The sequence below is a fragment of the Truncatella angustata genome (assembly GCF_020726525.1).
Source record: "Truncatella angustata strain MPI-SDFR-AT-0073 chromosome Unknown BKA67scaffold_1, whole genome shotgun sequence".
Classification (NCBI taxonomy): Eukaryota; Fungi; Ascomycota; class Sordariomycetes; order Amphisphaeriales; family Sporocadaceae; genus Truncatella; species Truncatella angustata.
In genome coordinates this window covers 8,236,651-8,250,326 of record NW_025763381.1, presented here as the reverse complement: position 1 = coordinate 8,250,326, position 13,676 = coordinate 8,236,651, and the positions used below count along the sequence as shown (strand labels likewise).

At 46.0% G+C, this 13,676-nt stretch overlaps 6 protein-coding genes across 6 annotated transcripts; 4 read left to right on the top strand and 2 right to left on the bottom strand.

Annotated features, from left to right (window-relative positions):
- The first annotated feature begins 42 nt into the window (after positions 1–42).
- BKA67DRAFT_551149 (aldehyde reductase) lies at positions 43–1,421 on the top strand. Its single transcript, XM_046101721.1, has 2 exons — positions 43–512; positions 615–1,421. Exons 1-2 carry the CDS (start codon positions 228–230, stop codon positions 1,275–1,277), a joined length of 948 nt encoding a protein of 315 aa, XP_045965552.1. The 5' UTR covers positions 43–227; the 3' UTR covers positions 1,278–1,421.
- An 851-nt stretch (positions 1,422–2,272) lies between these two features.
- On the bottom strand, positions 2,273–3,269 carry BKA67DRAFT_496781 (heterokaryon incompatibility protein-domain-containing protein; the record flags this gene model as incomplete). Its single annotated transcript, XM_046097043.1, has 2 exons — positions 2,273–2,764; positions 2,787–3,269. Coding segments are annotated over 2 exons (975 nt in total), but the record flags the coding sequence as incomplete, so codon positions are not given.
- Positions 3,270–3,320: 51 nt separating this feature from the next.
- On the bottom strand, positions 3,321–3,819 carry BKA67DRAFT_508781 (uncharacterized protein; the record flags this gene model as incomplete). Its single annotated transcript, XM_046097184.1, has 2 exons — positions 3,321–3,358; positions 3,411–3,819. Coding segments are annotated over 2 exons (447 nt in total), but the record flags the coding sequence as incomplete, so codon positions are not given.
- Positions 3,820–4,628: 809 nt separating this feature from the next.
- BKA67DRAFT_551146 (uncharacterized protein) lies at positions 4,629–5,172 on the top strand. The gene has a single exon (XM_046101720.1). It carries the CDS (start codon positions 4,653–4,655, stop codon positions 4,875–4,877), a length of 225 nt encoding a protein of 74 aa, XP_045965549.1. The 5' UTR covers positions 4,629–4,652; the 3' UTR covers positions 4,878–5,172.
- Positions 5,173–6,273: 1,101 nt separating this feature from the next.
- BKA67DRAFT_496745 (heterokaryon incompatibility protein-domain-containing protein) lies at positions 6,274–7,068 on the top strand (the record flags this gene model as incomplete). The annotated part of the gene is made up of 2 exons (XM_046097042.1): positions 6,274–6,710; positions 6,945–7,068. Coding segments are annotated over 2 exons (561 nt in total), but the record flags the coding sequence as incomplete, so codon positions are not given.
- Positions 7,069–9,141: 2,073 nt separating this feature from the next.
- On the top strand, positions 9,142–10,331 carry BKA67DRAFT_551139 (Alpha/Beta hydrolase protein). Its single transcript, XM_046101719.1, has one exon. It carries the CDS (start codon positions 9,382–9,384, stop codon positions 10,171–10,173), a length of 792 nt encoding a protein of 263 aa, XP_045965547.1. The 5' UTR covers positions 9,142–9,381; the 3' UTR covers positions 10,174–10,331.
- Positions 10,332–13,676: the final 3,345 nt, after the last annotated feature.

Here is a 13,676-nt window from a genome sequence, read left to right as displayed (position 1 = left end):
ACTGCGCTAACAGGGGCACATTGCATTTGTAATACGGCACCGCTTGTCTAAGAAATTTAAAAGCTATTGCTGTCTCCAGCCACGATACCTAACTTTAATCACTTCACAAGTAACGATCGTGTATTCATCTCTTAGTGTTCAATCACTATCGTACTTAACCCCGCCTAATCGGTACCCTCCAGTCTCTAATCCAATCACTTTGCGCACCATTAACGAACTTAGCCAACATGCCGACGACACAACCCCCAAAGGTTATTTTCGGAAGCAATCCCTTCTTTGGAGGCGATCGCGATACCCACGAGAAATGGCTTGATTTTCTTCAGGAAAATGGCATTGAGACCATCGACACGGCTCAAGTTTACGCCGAGTCAGAAGTGAATCTCGGCAATATCAATGCACCATCGCGTTTTACCGTAGATACAAAGGCTGCAGCTGGCTTCGGCAAACCTGCCACCAAGGATGTTATTCTAAAGTCAGGCCATGAGAGTCTGAAGAAGCTCAACACTCAAAGCGTGAGTACTACTAGTATAGAGCCGCACTACTCCTCAACAGACCAAGAAAGCTGCTTTCGGCCCCACCAGCTCAAATCTCCCTTACTGACACCATGTTCATAGGTTGATATCTACTACCTGCATACCCCTGATCGCCGGGTGTCGCTCGAGGAAACACTCGAGGGCGTCAACGAGCTATACAAGGAAGGCGCATTCAAACGTTTCGGCATCTCCAATTTCCTGGCCCATGAGATTGAAGAGGTCGTTCGCATTACCAAGGAGCGCGGCTGGGTCCGCCCATCCGTCTACCAGGGCAACTATTCGGCAATAGCCCGTCGTACCGAGACAGAGATCCTACCTGTCCTCCGCAAGCACCGGATCATATTCTACGCATATAGCCCGATCGCTGGCGGTTTCCTTGCCAAGACCAAGGAGACTTTGACCTCCACCCAGCGCTGGGATCCCGAGTCGGCCCTCGGCAAACTCTATATCGCGTTGTATCATAGGCCCAGCTACCTTAAAGCTCTGAACACCTGGGGCCAGATCGCCAAGGATGAGAGGATTTCGCAGAGTGAGCTGGCATACCGCTGGGCTGTCCACAACTCGAGTCTGCGAGGAGATTTGGGTGACGCCATCATTATCGGTGCGTCGAAGATTGATCATTTCCGAGAAACCCTCAATTGGATCAAGAAAGGGCCATTAAGCAGTGATACAGCCAAGAGAATTGACGAGATCTGGGAGTCCATCAAAGACGAAGCCCCATTGAACAATGCGGGCGATCTTTGAATTCATAATGGATCATGTCGGCCTTCGGAACGTCTGTACGGTCGGGCCGTCGTCGCATTGAAGGGACTTCGACATCTAGACAGCACAATACTTAGTGACTTGCCAAAGAGCATTACATGCATTAATTGATTAATCGCCCAATAACGTCACCTGACTCAGATTGGCTGCCAGCCGTTTCACTGACTCCTGCAGTGCGTTTTCAGATTTACAAATCCGTGACAGAGTGGATAGCCATCTTCAGGGTCTTTTGGCACTGCTATCATTCCCAGTAGCTCGTCAATATCGTTTCCAGTGTCGACAGTTGCTTGATCAGTCCACCAGGATCCAATATCAAGCCCCTTTAGATCAGAATCTTCGACGTATATTTGGAGGATTATCCTCGAATACTTGTTTATGGGCGTTCGAATGCGACGCTACCTGTGAGAGGTGTAGTCAATATAGGTTTCAATTGACTATCCTATATGACGAGTATTGCGAGCCTAAGGAACAAAAGTTGTCTAGGATACAGGATCAAGATTCACTTATATACTTGGAAAAAGCAATTTATAACGCGGAGAAGCATCGCGGAGTTTCGGTGGGTCCCTTGGCTGAGGGCATCGCCAAACGCAACTATACAGACAGCCTGTGACACTCTTGCCCCCATAGCCGATATCAGTGAGTAACGAACGTCAGGCTTAATTTTGCTGTGTAATTGTGGCCCTTCGGTCTTCATGGTACGCTATATCTCAACATTTATAACCGGTTTTGTTGGATGCTCAAGTATAAGGTTGACACCGCTTCATCATGCGCCGGAGCAGTTGACCATCTTATTAGCCACATTCAAGTATAGATAGTCGCCAAGAACTATTCCACGAAGTTGTCCATGGACTTCATCTCATCCAGGCTAGCGAATGATTTGGCGCAATGGACCATATCGGAAACCAACTTCGACGTCCAATTTGGCAGGCTTGTCAAATATATATATAATGGCCCGGTTGGATTCGGTTCATTGGCTCCCACATTAGTCCGTCCGCAAGGTTATTCTCCCACAATCCTGCGAAGTATCGACAACCAATGACTTCACTCAGAACAGCGGCAATGCCTTGCATAGCAGCGAGTCTATCGCTCTCGTACGTGAGACCAAGGACAGAGTACTCGCCTATCAAGTTTCCCCAAGCTCTGAAAAAGAATCCCTCCATCGTGTCTCTTTGCTTTCCGTGAAGCAAACGGATGATACCCCATAATCTCATGCTATGCATGAGGTTGGCTGCTTCTCTAGCGCCATCAGCATTATTCTCGCCGGCTTCTGAGTATCTGCACGTTCGACAAGACCAGTAGATTTGTCTGCCTGAAAAGTCTATGATACGAGGAGACAAGATCCGTTCTTGCTTGACCGAAGCTCGTCTCAACAGGAAACCTTTCTCCACATCCTCCGCGAAAGCCTCTCGCATATCTATTTGTTCTTTGAAGTAGATCTTTCTCTGACCGGTAGAAGAATCTCTTAGGGGCTTAAAACAACGGCAATGCCACTCCCATTGGCTCGACGAAGGAAACCTCCGCGGAATCGCTAGCTGACGAGGCAGCAATTGTTAAATAAGCATTGCCATAGATTTGGCTCATTTTCTGTGACTCTTCTTTCCAGTCTTCGCTACCTGGTTGTCGCTGAATGATACACAGGGCATCAACCCATAAGTATTGGACATGCAATGCGCGTGCAACCTTGACAGCATATTTTATGGTTTGAGAAAACAAAGCCAGCTCAACTCCAACTTGCATCTGACCCAAGTTGTCATCGGTTGTGATCATGCCGGCATGTGTCTTACCCCAGCAGTAACTGAGCGCAAGATACTCGCCAGGGATGTTATTCAGGATAACCAGACGGAGATGTGATTGCCCCGTTAGCCCGACATCCATAGGTCGTTTCGGGAGCAGACTATTGATCTGCTGGCCAGGCAAGGGATGATTGCAGGCGTCATGACTTCTTTTGCATTCGTCAGTCCATCGCAAGATCCTTGATATGTTGTATATGCAGAGGAGATTATCTTGTATCCCTCTATCAATAGCGGATAGCCCTACAACACCCAACCCCTCAGCGATCGACCCTAGTAGAGTTTCATCAGTCACATGTTGGTAGTACTCATATTGGGAACAAACCTGGATCACAAAACATTGACAAAGTTGGGTACCCCGCGCCATAGAATACTCGGTCTCCAGTAGGCCCTAATGTAACTGCCACTTGCAATGATAGCTTGCTACTCAAGACAGGCCCTGGTATACGTGCCCACGAAGACCTATCAGAGTCTAAATCTCGGCACGCAGCATGCAAAGCTATAGGGCCCAGACGACTGCAGTCATAGATACTTCGAATTGGATGGATAATACTTCGATACATGTGAATGCTTCGTATAAATAAATTCGTAATAGACTTGCATAGATCGCAAGTGTGCGCACTTTGGACGAGTGAATCGCAGGTTGAATGATGGAGAAATCCATGGTCGCTTTTGAGGTCCTCTAGATTAATTTCTCGGCATAAGGTGCATAATTCAGGCTCCTTTCTCAACATTTGCATGGCCATTGTATTCTGATATTATGGTGTTGGCGGGGAAGCAGGCTAGAGTGAAGGCAGCGGGCTATGTAGTGCCGTGGGATCTTATAAATGCGGGGCAACACACCATGTCGCGCTGGGAGCCAGCACGACTGTAACCAGAGGCATTCCGTGTGTCATTGTACGGCAGCAATGATGTGGTCTGAAAGTAGGGACATCTTGGCTATTAAGAAGCACTGCACGAATGGCTAACATGAAGGGGTTTGCATCGTACTGGTATGCTCTACTCTGTGATTGAATCACTGGCAACAAGCAGGGAATACAAATCTTATATAATATATTCTCCGAACAATCACCTTAAAGTTGTTCTGTTAGTCAAAAATCGCTAGTCGGTGCCAAGGGCACTGAAGTCATGCCTTGAAGAGAAGTCTCATCTTGCTGATAAACGACTCCGCCATCGCCATGATTAGGGACAGTATGGATGGTATAATTGCGGTTGGATGCCCTCTTCATCCCCATACCATCAGTCCACTGACGCATCCGCGACTTGGGAGGCTGCGGGTGCGGGCAGTGAGTGGGTTGAACCCGTCAGCAGTCGTTAAATAGGAGAACAGAACTTTTGGCTGGCACAATACCATCATATACTGTAACATATATGCATTTAAGAAAAGATCTAATATTGGCTTCAAGTAACCAGTACGTAGAGATTATGAGGGGTACTTGGTCAGCAGTTCGACCCACTCAAAATATCCCTGCTTCTAAATTCGATATAGTGTAAAAAGAGGACGCTGATTTCGCTACGTACAGTAAATGAATGCCTTCTATATCTTTTCCTAACGCTTTCTACGTGAATGAAAGGTTGTTCATCTGACCAACGTGTGTGGATGGTCCTCGCCCAGCTTCTTCTTGCGAGTCTCCATCTTTGTTGGACCTCTGGGCTGTTGGTCAACGCGTTTATATGGATGACTCCCGATCGGCCGCCGCTCTCTTGTCGCTTGAGTTTGAACCTTTGTTTGAGAGCTGCAAAAGAAGGCATGTCACATTGGGAACACGATAATATAGATGGTTGGGATTAGAAGTCGAAGGTTGTTAGGGGGACCATCTTAGAGGAAGTAATACGAGGCTATCGCTACTTACATTGCAAAGCCTCTGTGCTGCATCTTTTACGCCTCAAAGTGCCTGTTTCGATATGCATGTTGGCGGCATAACCAAAATTCGCCTACACGAAGATGTACAATTCCTTGTCCGGTGCGATCGCTCTTGCAGGTGCGAGTCCTCGTAGGGCACCATACGCTTCCGCGTTGGAGATCCCCACTAAATTCGATTCAAATTATTACTCTGTTGCCTTTACGGAACCACCACATAAAGAAGTTGATGGTTGGGTGTAATTAGAAATCATTAGTTTAAATTGATCATTCCACGAGTTTTGGATACCGTAACGCACCAGAGGCTAGCCATTCTTGTTCTCCTGCCCAACTCCCCTGTTTTCCTGATTCATTGCCTGGCGCACGATTTGTGCATTGACCAGTATCTAAATTTATATGCACTGTTGATAGTAGACTCAAGTTCATGTATCTTACAATAAACAAGTCGGCGCTTAGCCATTGAAACTTAAGATCAAGAGATCCTACTAAAGCCGCCATTTTGCATTATTAGCCGGTTCTGTCCGTTAATTAAGAGAAGCTAAGCAAGGTACAGAAGAGAAGTCGAGCAAATGAAGCCGGAGATTGGGGAATGTCAGATTAGTATAGCGGAGTTGAGTTAGTCTAAGCTAATCCTCACTGGAATGCCAAGTGTCAGTCGATAAGCCAAGCACGTCTCCACCAGCTGGCCACATTTTACGGTTCACCATGTCAGAGATCTTCACTGGCCTTGCTGATGCTGTGCGAGTCAGCCAGAGGCATATTGATCAGCTGACGATGTATGCCTTGGCTGAAATTCTGCCTTCGTTGCAACAACCTGTCTTACTTTAAGACCGGAAGTGGCCGCATTCGAGGGTCGAGCGGGGTAACATGTCGCGTTCAGTGCTAATTGGATGTGGCTGCATCGATACGACGTACGTATCGAACGTTCCCTAAGATACGCTTTTATTTCTGACTGGCTCGGAGGCTCTATTTCTGGACTCCAGAAAGCTTGACTTCAAGCTCTACCGAACCAGCGCGTACAGTACAGAGTGGGTAGGGACCTTAACTGTGTGTAAGCCAGATTGGAAGCATGGTGAAAGTCGTAATTGTTCAACTGTACTTGACCCTTCGCCTTTTCGTCAACCGCTACCCTTAAGATCTATATGGCCAACGACGCGTCATTAAACAGTTACACACGCAATTAGCCCTAATATCAACACAATGAAACCTATTCGGAAGTGACGACACGCTATGATACTAGGGTAATATAAGCGGCAAGATGGATAGTTTCGGCGACGATGGTTATGTCGATTCCGAAATCTTCAAACGAATGCCATGGTTTGATACTCCTTTAGACGCCAACAGATCCTGTATTCGCCTTATTAAGTTACGGAGAGGAACCACGGACGACCCGCTAATCTGCAACTTTCTGGTGGTGTCCTTGAAGGACAAACCGGCCTATGACACATTGTCATATCCTTGGGGCGACGACAATATGACCAAGACAATCCTGGTTGATAACGTGACCTTCGAGATTACAGTAAATCTGGAGGAGTTCCTGCGTTGCCTAAGGTCACCGAATGCTGATTTAGTATTATGGGCTGATGCCCTCTGCATTGATCAGCAGAATGGAAGAGAAAAGAGTACTCAAATTGGACTAATGGCCCAAATATACCGGCAGGGAAAAGAAAACCATATTTGGTTTGGCGATTTTACACATTCATGGAAAGATGAGATTCTCTCGGATCCATTGTACGTTCCGACTTCACAATTTACTGAAGTTATGTGGGATCGAGCTGAGATATCCTGCTTCCGCGATCTGAAGTTGATACTAGAGGTTAATGGAGTAACACCGCATTCCCAACCAATGTCCGAAACGAGTGAAGAACCATCGTCAGGAGACCTTCTTCTGCTGGCTCTTGATACACTTGATCGTGTCACTAGCGGAAAGCACCTCTATGAGTTTCCTTTATTCTTAAATATCAACACTCTCGGTATGGGTCAAATTGTCATGAACAGACGCTGGCCTACAATCGTTGACTCTTTGCGATGGATTATAAGTCGCCCATGGTGGTCTCGGGTCTGGACATTACAAGAAGCTATACTACCACGTGTAGATTCTCTGGTGCACATAGGGTCTTCTTCGTTCCGCATTTCAAGGCTGCTAAATGGTGTCAGTTGTGTGATTGACCACCGCCAAAGTTGCTGCAAAAACATTGGGGGGATATGGATGGCAGAATATCAAAATTTTCCGTTTGCGCTATGGGAATCGGTTTCAGCGTTTGGCAAGATCGACAAAGTTTTATAGAATCTGGATCGGCAGCCCTAAGTATCAAAGATATCTTTGACTCAACACGGTCTCGGGAATGTAAAGATACCCGCGATTATTTCTTCGGTGTCCTAGGACTGCTATCCGACGAATGCCAGACATATTTTGCAAAACCGGGGTACTTTCGTACAAGCGCTGAGGTATTTGCTCAAGGCACAAAGTTGCTCTACATGGAAACCTCAAGTTTGGTAAATCTTCAGAAGGCAGTTGGTGCCAGAAGAACGGCGATCAAAAACCTGCCTTCTTGGGCAATCGACTTTAGTCAAAGATTGCCTGTAGGGAAAAGAGGAGAAGATCAGCGATGGAGCTTATATAATGCTTTCCCGAAGTCATCATACCAAGAAATCCGATATAAGCACGATCTCTAATTTAAGCTCTAATGGTTCAATTACTACCCGTATAACGCGATTAAATATAATAAGCATATATTATAAAAAGAACAATATAAAAAGGAAAGAACTTACCTAGTAAAAGTAAGTAAATAAGACTTATTTATATAATTAAAGTTTTAAAGGGCTAAAATTAAAAAAGTTAAAACTTAATATTATAAACGAAGTTTATAAATAAGTTATAAAACCTTATATAAATATAATTAATAAAGTGTTAAACGGTTAAACTTTAATAAAACGAGGTTATATAAAGATTATAAGATTACGTAGCCTTAATATAAGTTAAAAGTAATTTATATAAAGGATTTGTTGGAACATAGTCATCCGCGGTATCGCACGACCATATAGCCTAGTTAGTTACCGGCGTGCTGGTAGTAAGCCACCACAGCCACGATGTGGCTGTCGGCAGCCAGCAGCCGTACGGGTGAACCCCTATCTATAGATCACGTACGAGGGGAAGAATCCCTTCTTCTTCTTCGTACGATAGCGCTGAATAGATCTATTTGTCGCCTAAACTGTACGGAAAGAAATGAATAGAGAAGCCATTCCACAGGATTACTTATAAATAAAAGAGATTATTAATAAGTAAATAATAATTTAAAGTAGTTTAATTAACATTAATAAAAGAATAAATAAATATAATAAGGATCGGATTTCTTACTTTATATAAATAATCATTACTTTAGTAATTCATCTAAACATTTATCTTATTTATAAGTAAAGCTTACGCTTTAATAATTACACTTATAAATCTCTTTACTTAATATATTCAAAGGTCTATCTCTATAGTCTTTTATTCGTGGCTAGTATATCTTATTAACTTAAACCCCTTACATTATATTATTTATGGTTATATAACCCGATAGTATAATCGTCATAGAAATAACAGTTAAGCCGTTGTATATAGACGTCGGTCCATTGGGCTAGAGTCACATAAAGTTCTGTGTACTCGAGAACCAAAGCAAGCAAAGAACCCTGTTTAGGAACTGTCAACGCGTAACGCATGAAGACGGTGGCTGTTCTAGTGATGAATGACTTTCTAGCATTACTATAAATCACAGTAGCGGTGATTACTGATTTAGATTTTTGGGATTTCCAGCCGGCGGACTTCTGAAACAGATGATTTCGCTTAGGCACTACATCACGTGAACAAAATCCAATTTACGATGACGTAGTGCGTGAGAATTGTGTACATCACAGCTGTTTGACAAAATTGGCAGTCTGTGTTTCGTTGCACCACGCTAAGTTCCTTCTCTCGGTATGCCGGCCGTGACATTCGCTACTCTGAATACGCTGTAAGTGACCTATTACAGTATAACAGCCTGGTTGATATTGCCTAAAAGCAGTGTCTAACTTGGCCACCTTAGGGTTCGCATTAGTGCCCCAGGCAGCAAGAAGGTTTTAGCCACAAAGCGGCGCCGAGGGTCATTTAGTGCTTATGACTATCCACCAATAACTCCAACGCCTTCTAGCCGTCGAGTCGGGTCAACTTTTGATCCACCTCCGGTCAGCATGGCTGCCTAAACATCTACATAATACTACATAATACTACAGTACATAATAAGGCAGTGAATTATAAGTTGTCGTTAATAGTCCTGCCAAGAAACATTATATCTTATAGGAATACAATCTTTCTAAGACGTAGTTATAAACTATTACATAAAAGCGGTTGGAAAGCTAGCTGCCGTGGCATTCCCTAATCGTTTTAGAAGTGAATGAACTCAAAGCATAAAAAACAATGCCCTACTTCGAAAGAGACGGCGCCTTGTTGTTCTACATAACCGAAGGCCAGGGCCCGCCCGTCCTCTTCTTGCACGGCTGGGCATGTGACAGCCAAGACTTCATCTTCCAGATCCCCTTCCTGCAGGCCCTGGGCTACCACACCATTGCCTTCGACGCCCGCGGCCACGGCCGCTCCTCCACCCCACCAGTCTCCCACCCGGAACAGCTCCGACCCGAGGTGACGAGCGACGATGCCGTAGCCCTCCTGGCCCACCTGGGCATCGCGGCGCCCGTCCTTGTGCTCGGTCACTCCCTAGGCTGCCTGACAGCATCGCTGCTCGCGATCCGTGCGCCGCGGCTCGTGCGTGCTCTGGTTTTGGTCGACCCCATGTATTACCAGACGGCGGCGGCGCACGAGGGGTTCACAAGGGCGCTTGCCGGCGATGGCCGCGCACATGAGGTTCTCGGACGCTCGTTTGCGCAACCGGACGACAAGCCGGCTTGGTTGAGGACTTGGCATCGCATGAGGCTGCTGGCTACGCCGGAGTGGGTCGTTTATCAGGTTGCTTATCAGAAGAATGTCGTTGAGCCTGCTGTGGGCAACTGGGAGGTCGTGAGGGGGATGTTTGGGGGGAGAGGGTGTCCGAGGTTGGTAGTGCTTAAAGATGAGACCAATCTGGAAAAGGAGAGAAGTTTGGGCCTAGGAGAGAAGGATGGGTTGATGGTGCTGGACGGCGATCACTGGTTGCATGTTCAGGAGGCGGAGAGGTTTAATCAAATAGTAGGTAAATGGATCGACGATCTATGATCCGTTCAGTAGGTCGTACATGCTTCTTACTTTAATTAGTCCTGGAGTGAGTGATCATTTAAATTAAGTCTATTCTCTAGCTATATGGAAATGCGATAACGTTTGTACATAGTGTTTTAGTGCTGCTGTATCTTTATCTTTATTTTTATTACAACTTATATTTTACTGCTTCGATATAGTTCGCAATGATGCCATTAAACATATGTGATATAGCGGCACGGTCATTTGCTTCGTATTAATTAGGATTTGTTCACATCTAACAATCCTCTTATAGGACCCTACATAATAAAACATTTGAGATTCTCCCTTTTCGTAAGACTTTGAAAACAAGTTCCATTCCGCTAAGGAGTGTGCGACAAGAAGAAATATGAAAGGGATAAAGGGAAGCCAATAATACGCCCAGCCTGCTCAATAAACCCAATGATAACACTAATTATGATTTTTTAAAGCCTTTTCCCTTAACTATCGCTGCTTATTACTAACGTCGAATGTCCATTCCAAAGCCCATTACCCTAGATATGCGCAAGGAGCAACGTTGGTTAATTTGTAGGTCGTTCGGCTTGAGAGTCCCTTATCGTGTTATGTATTCTTAGTGGCTTTATAACTGTTCCTTTCTGTTACTAATTCTCGATTGGATGGTTTGCAAGCCTCTCCCTCGGTACCAGCCTTTATCTTTCCTATATTTGCACAACTTCTAAGAGTTTGCCTCCGGATACTCTTGTTACGAACGAAGGCCAGGAACCAGGCCTGAAGTGGAGAAAGGAAGCATGGACCAGCCAGTCACCACTGCTGAGATTCCATTGGACAAAAGACAGCACAGGACTCTGGGTCACGTGACTTGGGAGCCACACAGGGACGGCGCTTCATGCGACTCTAGGAGCGATGAAGGCGCCGCGCTCCCAGCGCTGCGCTCCCAGCGCTCCAGGAGCGACAGGAGCATCGCGCTCCCAGCGCTCCAAGGAGTATCAGTAAAAGAATGAATGGATATAATAAGGATTGGATTTCCTACTCTACATAGACAGTCATTACTTCAGTGATCAATCTAAGCATCTATCTTACCCATAGGTGAAGCTCACGCTTTGACGACTACACTTGTGAATCTCTATTGCTCAGTATACTCGAAGGTCTATCTCTATAGTCTTCTATTCGTGGCTAGCATATCTTGTTAGCATAAACCCCCTTGCATTATATTATTTGTGGTTGTGCAACCCGATAGTATAATCGTCACATTTTGATCACTCTTGTTCAGGTACGTTATCCGCGAAAAGTACTAAGCAATATCTAGGCACTATGTCTTCCGTTGGAAATAGATCATCTTCCAAGCAGCCGGCACGAAGCCTGGCGCAGGAAATGGAAGAAGACGACTTCGAACTCACCAAGGATCAATACCTCGAGTTGGTTACAAGAATCAAGTCCCTTAAGCGAGAAGAAGTACGCAAGGATACTGTGATCAAGGAACTCCAAGACACGAACAACGCCATGACGGGCGCAGCTAGGATTATTTCCACCCCCGTCAAACCAGAGAACCTTCGACTCAGTACTCCCGCTGCATTTGATGGTACCCCCGGAGCTCTCCGAGGATACCTGGCTTAGGTGCGAGCCTATCAGACATTCTACGGCAACAACTTCAAGGACGACACTCAGAAAGTCCTTCACGCCGCTTCATTCCTGAAAGGACGAGCCCTCGCATGGTTCGAACCTTATCTCTCTGAAGCCGCCGAAAATGAATGGCAGCTAGAACTCTGTAAAGGAGAAACACAGAAGATCTTCGAAACATACACCGGTTACGAGACCGCACTCAGATCATTGTTTCAAGATCCCGACGAGAAACGACAAGCCGAAAGAGAACTTGAGCACCTTAAACAGAAAGGATCTGTATCCGGATACACGGTAGACTTTAAGAGAGTCATCGCCAGGATGGATTGCACCGACGACACCAAGATCATGCTGTATTACCAAGGGCTTAAGGAAGATGTCAAGGATGAGATTAGCAGAATCCTTGAACCCCCAATGGAATTTGGAAGGTATAGCGAATTGGTTATCAGGATCGACAACCAGCTATACGCGAGGAAGACCGAACGACGCAGTAACGGAGGACAGAATCGTTACCAGAAAGCACAGGCAAACACCGGCAAACCTCGACAGAACAACCGACCAAACAACGAATGGCGAAACAAAACTTCGTATGGCAACCATAGTGGACCCATGGACCTCGACGCCACCAAGCGCGACAAACCTAGGAAGGACCAAAAGGACAAGACCAACATCACTTGCTACAACTGTAACAAGAAGGGCCACTACGCCAACGAATGCCGACAACCTAAGAAGGAAGGTTTCAAACCCGTTCCGGAAGGAAGATAGGCTCAAGTAGCCACCAGAACCAGCAATACGGAAGAACGACAAGTCAACGTGACCACCCGTATCGAACCACCACACGAGGACTTGCATTGGACATTTTGCTACGACGACAGCTGTAGCACGCACGCTTCGAGCAAAAGGGACTAGGGATGGTACCCTTCTAAGCCACGCAACTTCCACATGGTTCGGAGACAACTAGTAACACAGGCAGAAGACACGTACAGTAGTTCAGAGGAACACATACGGGCTGCCCAGGAATATGACGGACCCACACGTCTAGAAAACGAATCCGAGTACGAATCGGAAGACAGTCTCGAAGAAGACGCACGTCTCTCGGTAGAACGAGAAGACGCCGAACAGAAGAATTACCAAGGAAAACTCCACCGAAAGAACAGTATAGCGAAACTTCGATACCTTATAGATCGAGCTATTCGAACACAAGAGTTTCCACGAACACTCGCCGAGAACACCCTCGAGGAAGATGGGGTCATAATCCTCGTAAGGCAGTCATTCCACACCCCACAAGAATTACACCAAATCCTCAACGACGCACAACAACCTGGCGCCACAGGATGGGAAAAATGGACACCAGGAGCCATATTTGGAGATCACCAAACACTGTCCAGAAATAACATAACACATGGAGCACTGGACTGGACTACATGCATCGACCGGAACTATGCGTTCCACCTCGAAGACAAACTAAAGCATGAGTTCTTCCTAAGCAGGTTCGCCTTATAGTCAATCAACGACCCTTACGTGGCCGGAGCAATTGGAGAGATAGTGGTATAATACCGAGACCCGTAGGGATACGCTATTATCACCCCGGACCCTCGCTAATACTTCGCTTGCCTTAAGGGACAAGTTAATTGGGACCAATGCCCGAACAACTACTACATGGAACACGCCGACCAGAAGTGTCGCGCGTGGAGAGGATTATAATAATATCACCAACGAAACGCATTCCGTATCGTAAAAACCACGATGGACACGAGGTTAGATCAGTTAATCTACCACCTCACACGGAACCCAGAAAGACGTATCAACCTCCGAGAACTTAACGATGTTTCGGAGATAAGCGATCAACTAAGGGAACGACAAAACAAGAAAACCCCTAGTGTCGATGATAGTAGCGACACCATGGA

Excerpts from the sequence above, each read along its gene's own strand:
- BKA67DRAFT_551146 (XM_046101720.1), top strand. The coding sequence starts at position 4,653 with ATGAAAGGTTGTTCATCTGACCAACGTGTGTGGATGGTCCTCGCCCAG.
- BKA67DRAFT_551149 (XM_046101721.1), top strand. The coding sequence starts at position 228 with ATGCCGACGACACAACCCCCAAAGGTTATTTTCGGAAGCAATCCCTTC. Across the intron at positions 513-614 it reads AGAAGCTCAACACTCAAAGC|GTTGATATCTACTACCTGCA; the intron begins GTGAGTACTACT and ends CCATGTTCATAG.
- BKA67DRAFT_551139 (XM_046101719.1), top strand. The coding sequence starts at position 9,382 with ATGCCCTACTTCGAAAGAGACGGCGCCTTGTTGTTCTACATAACCGAA.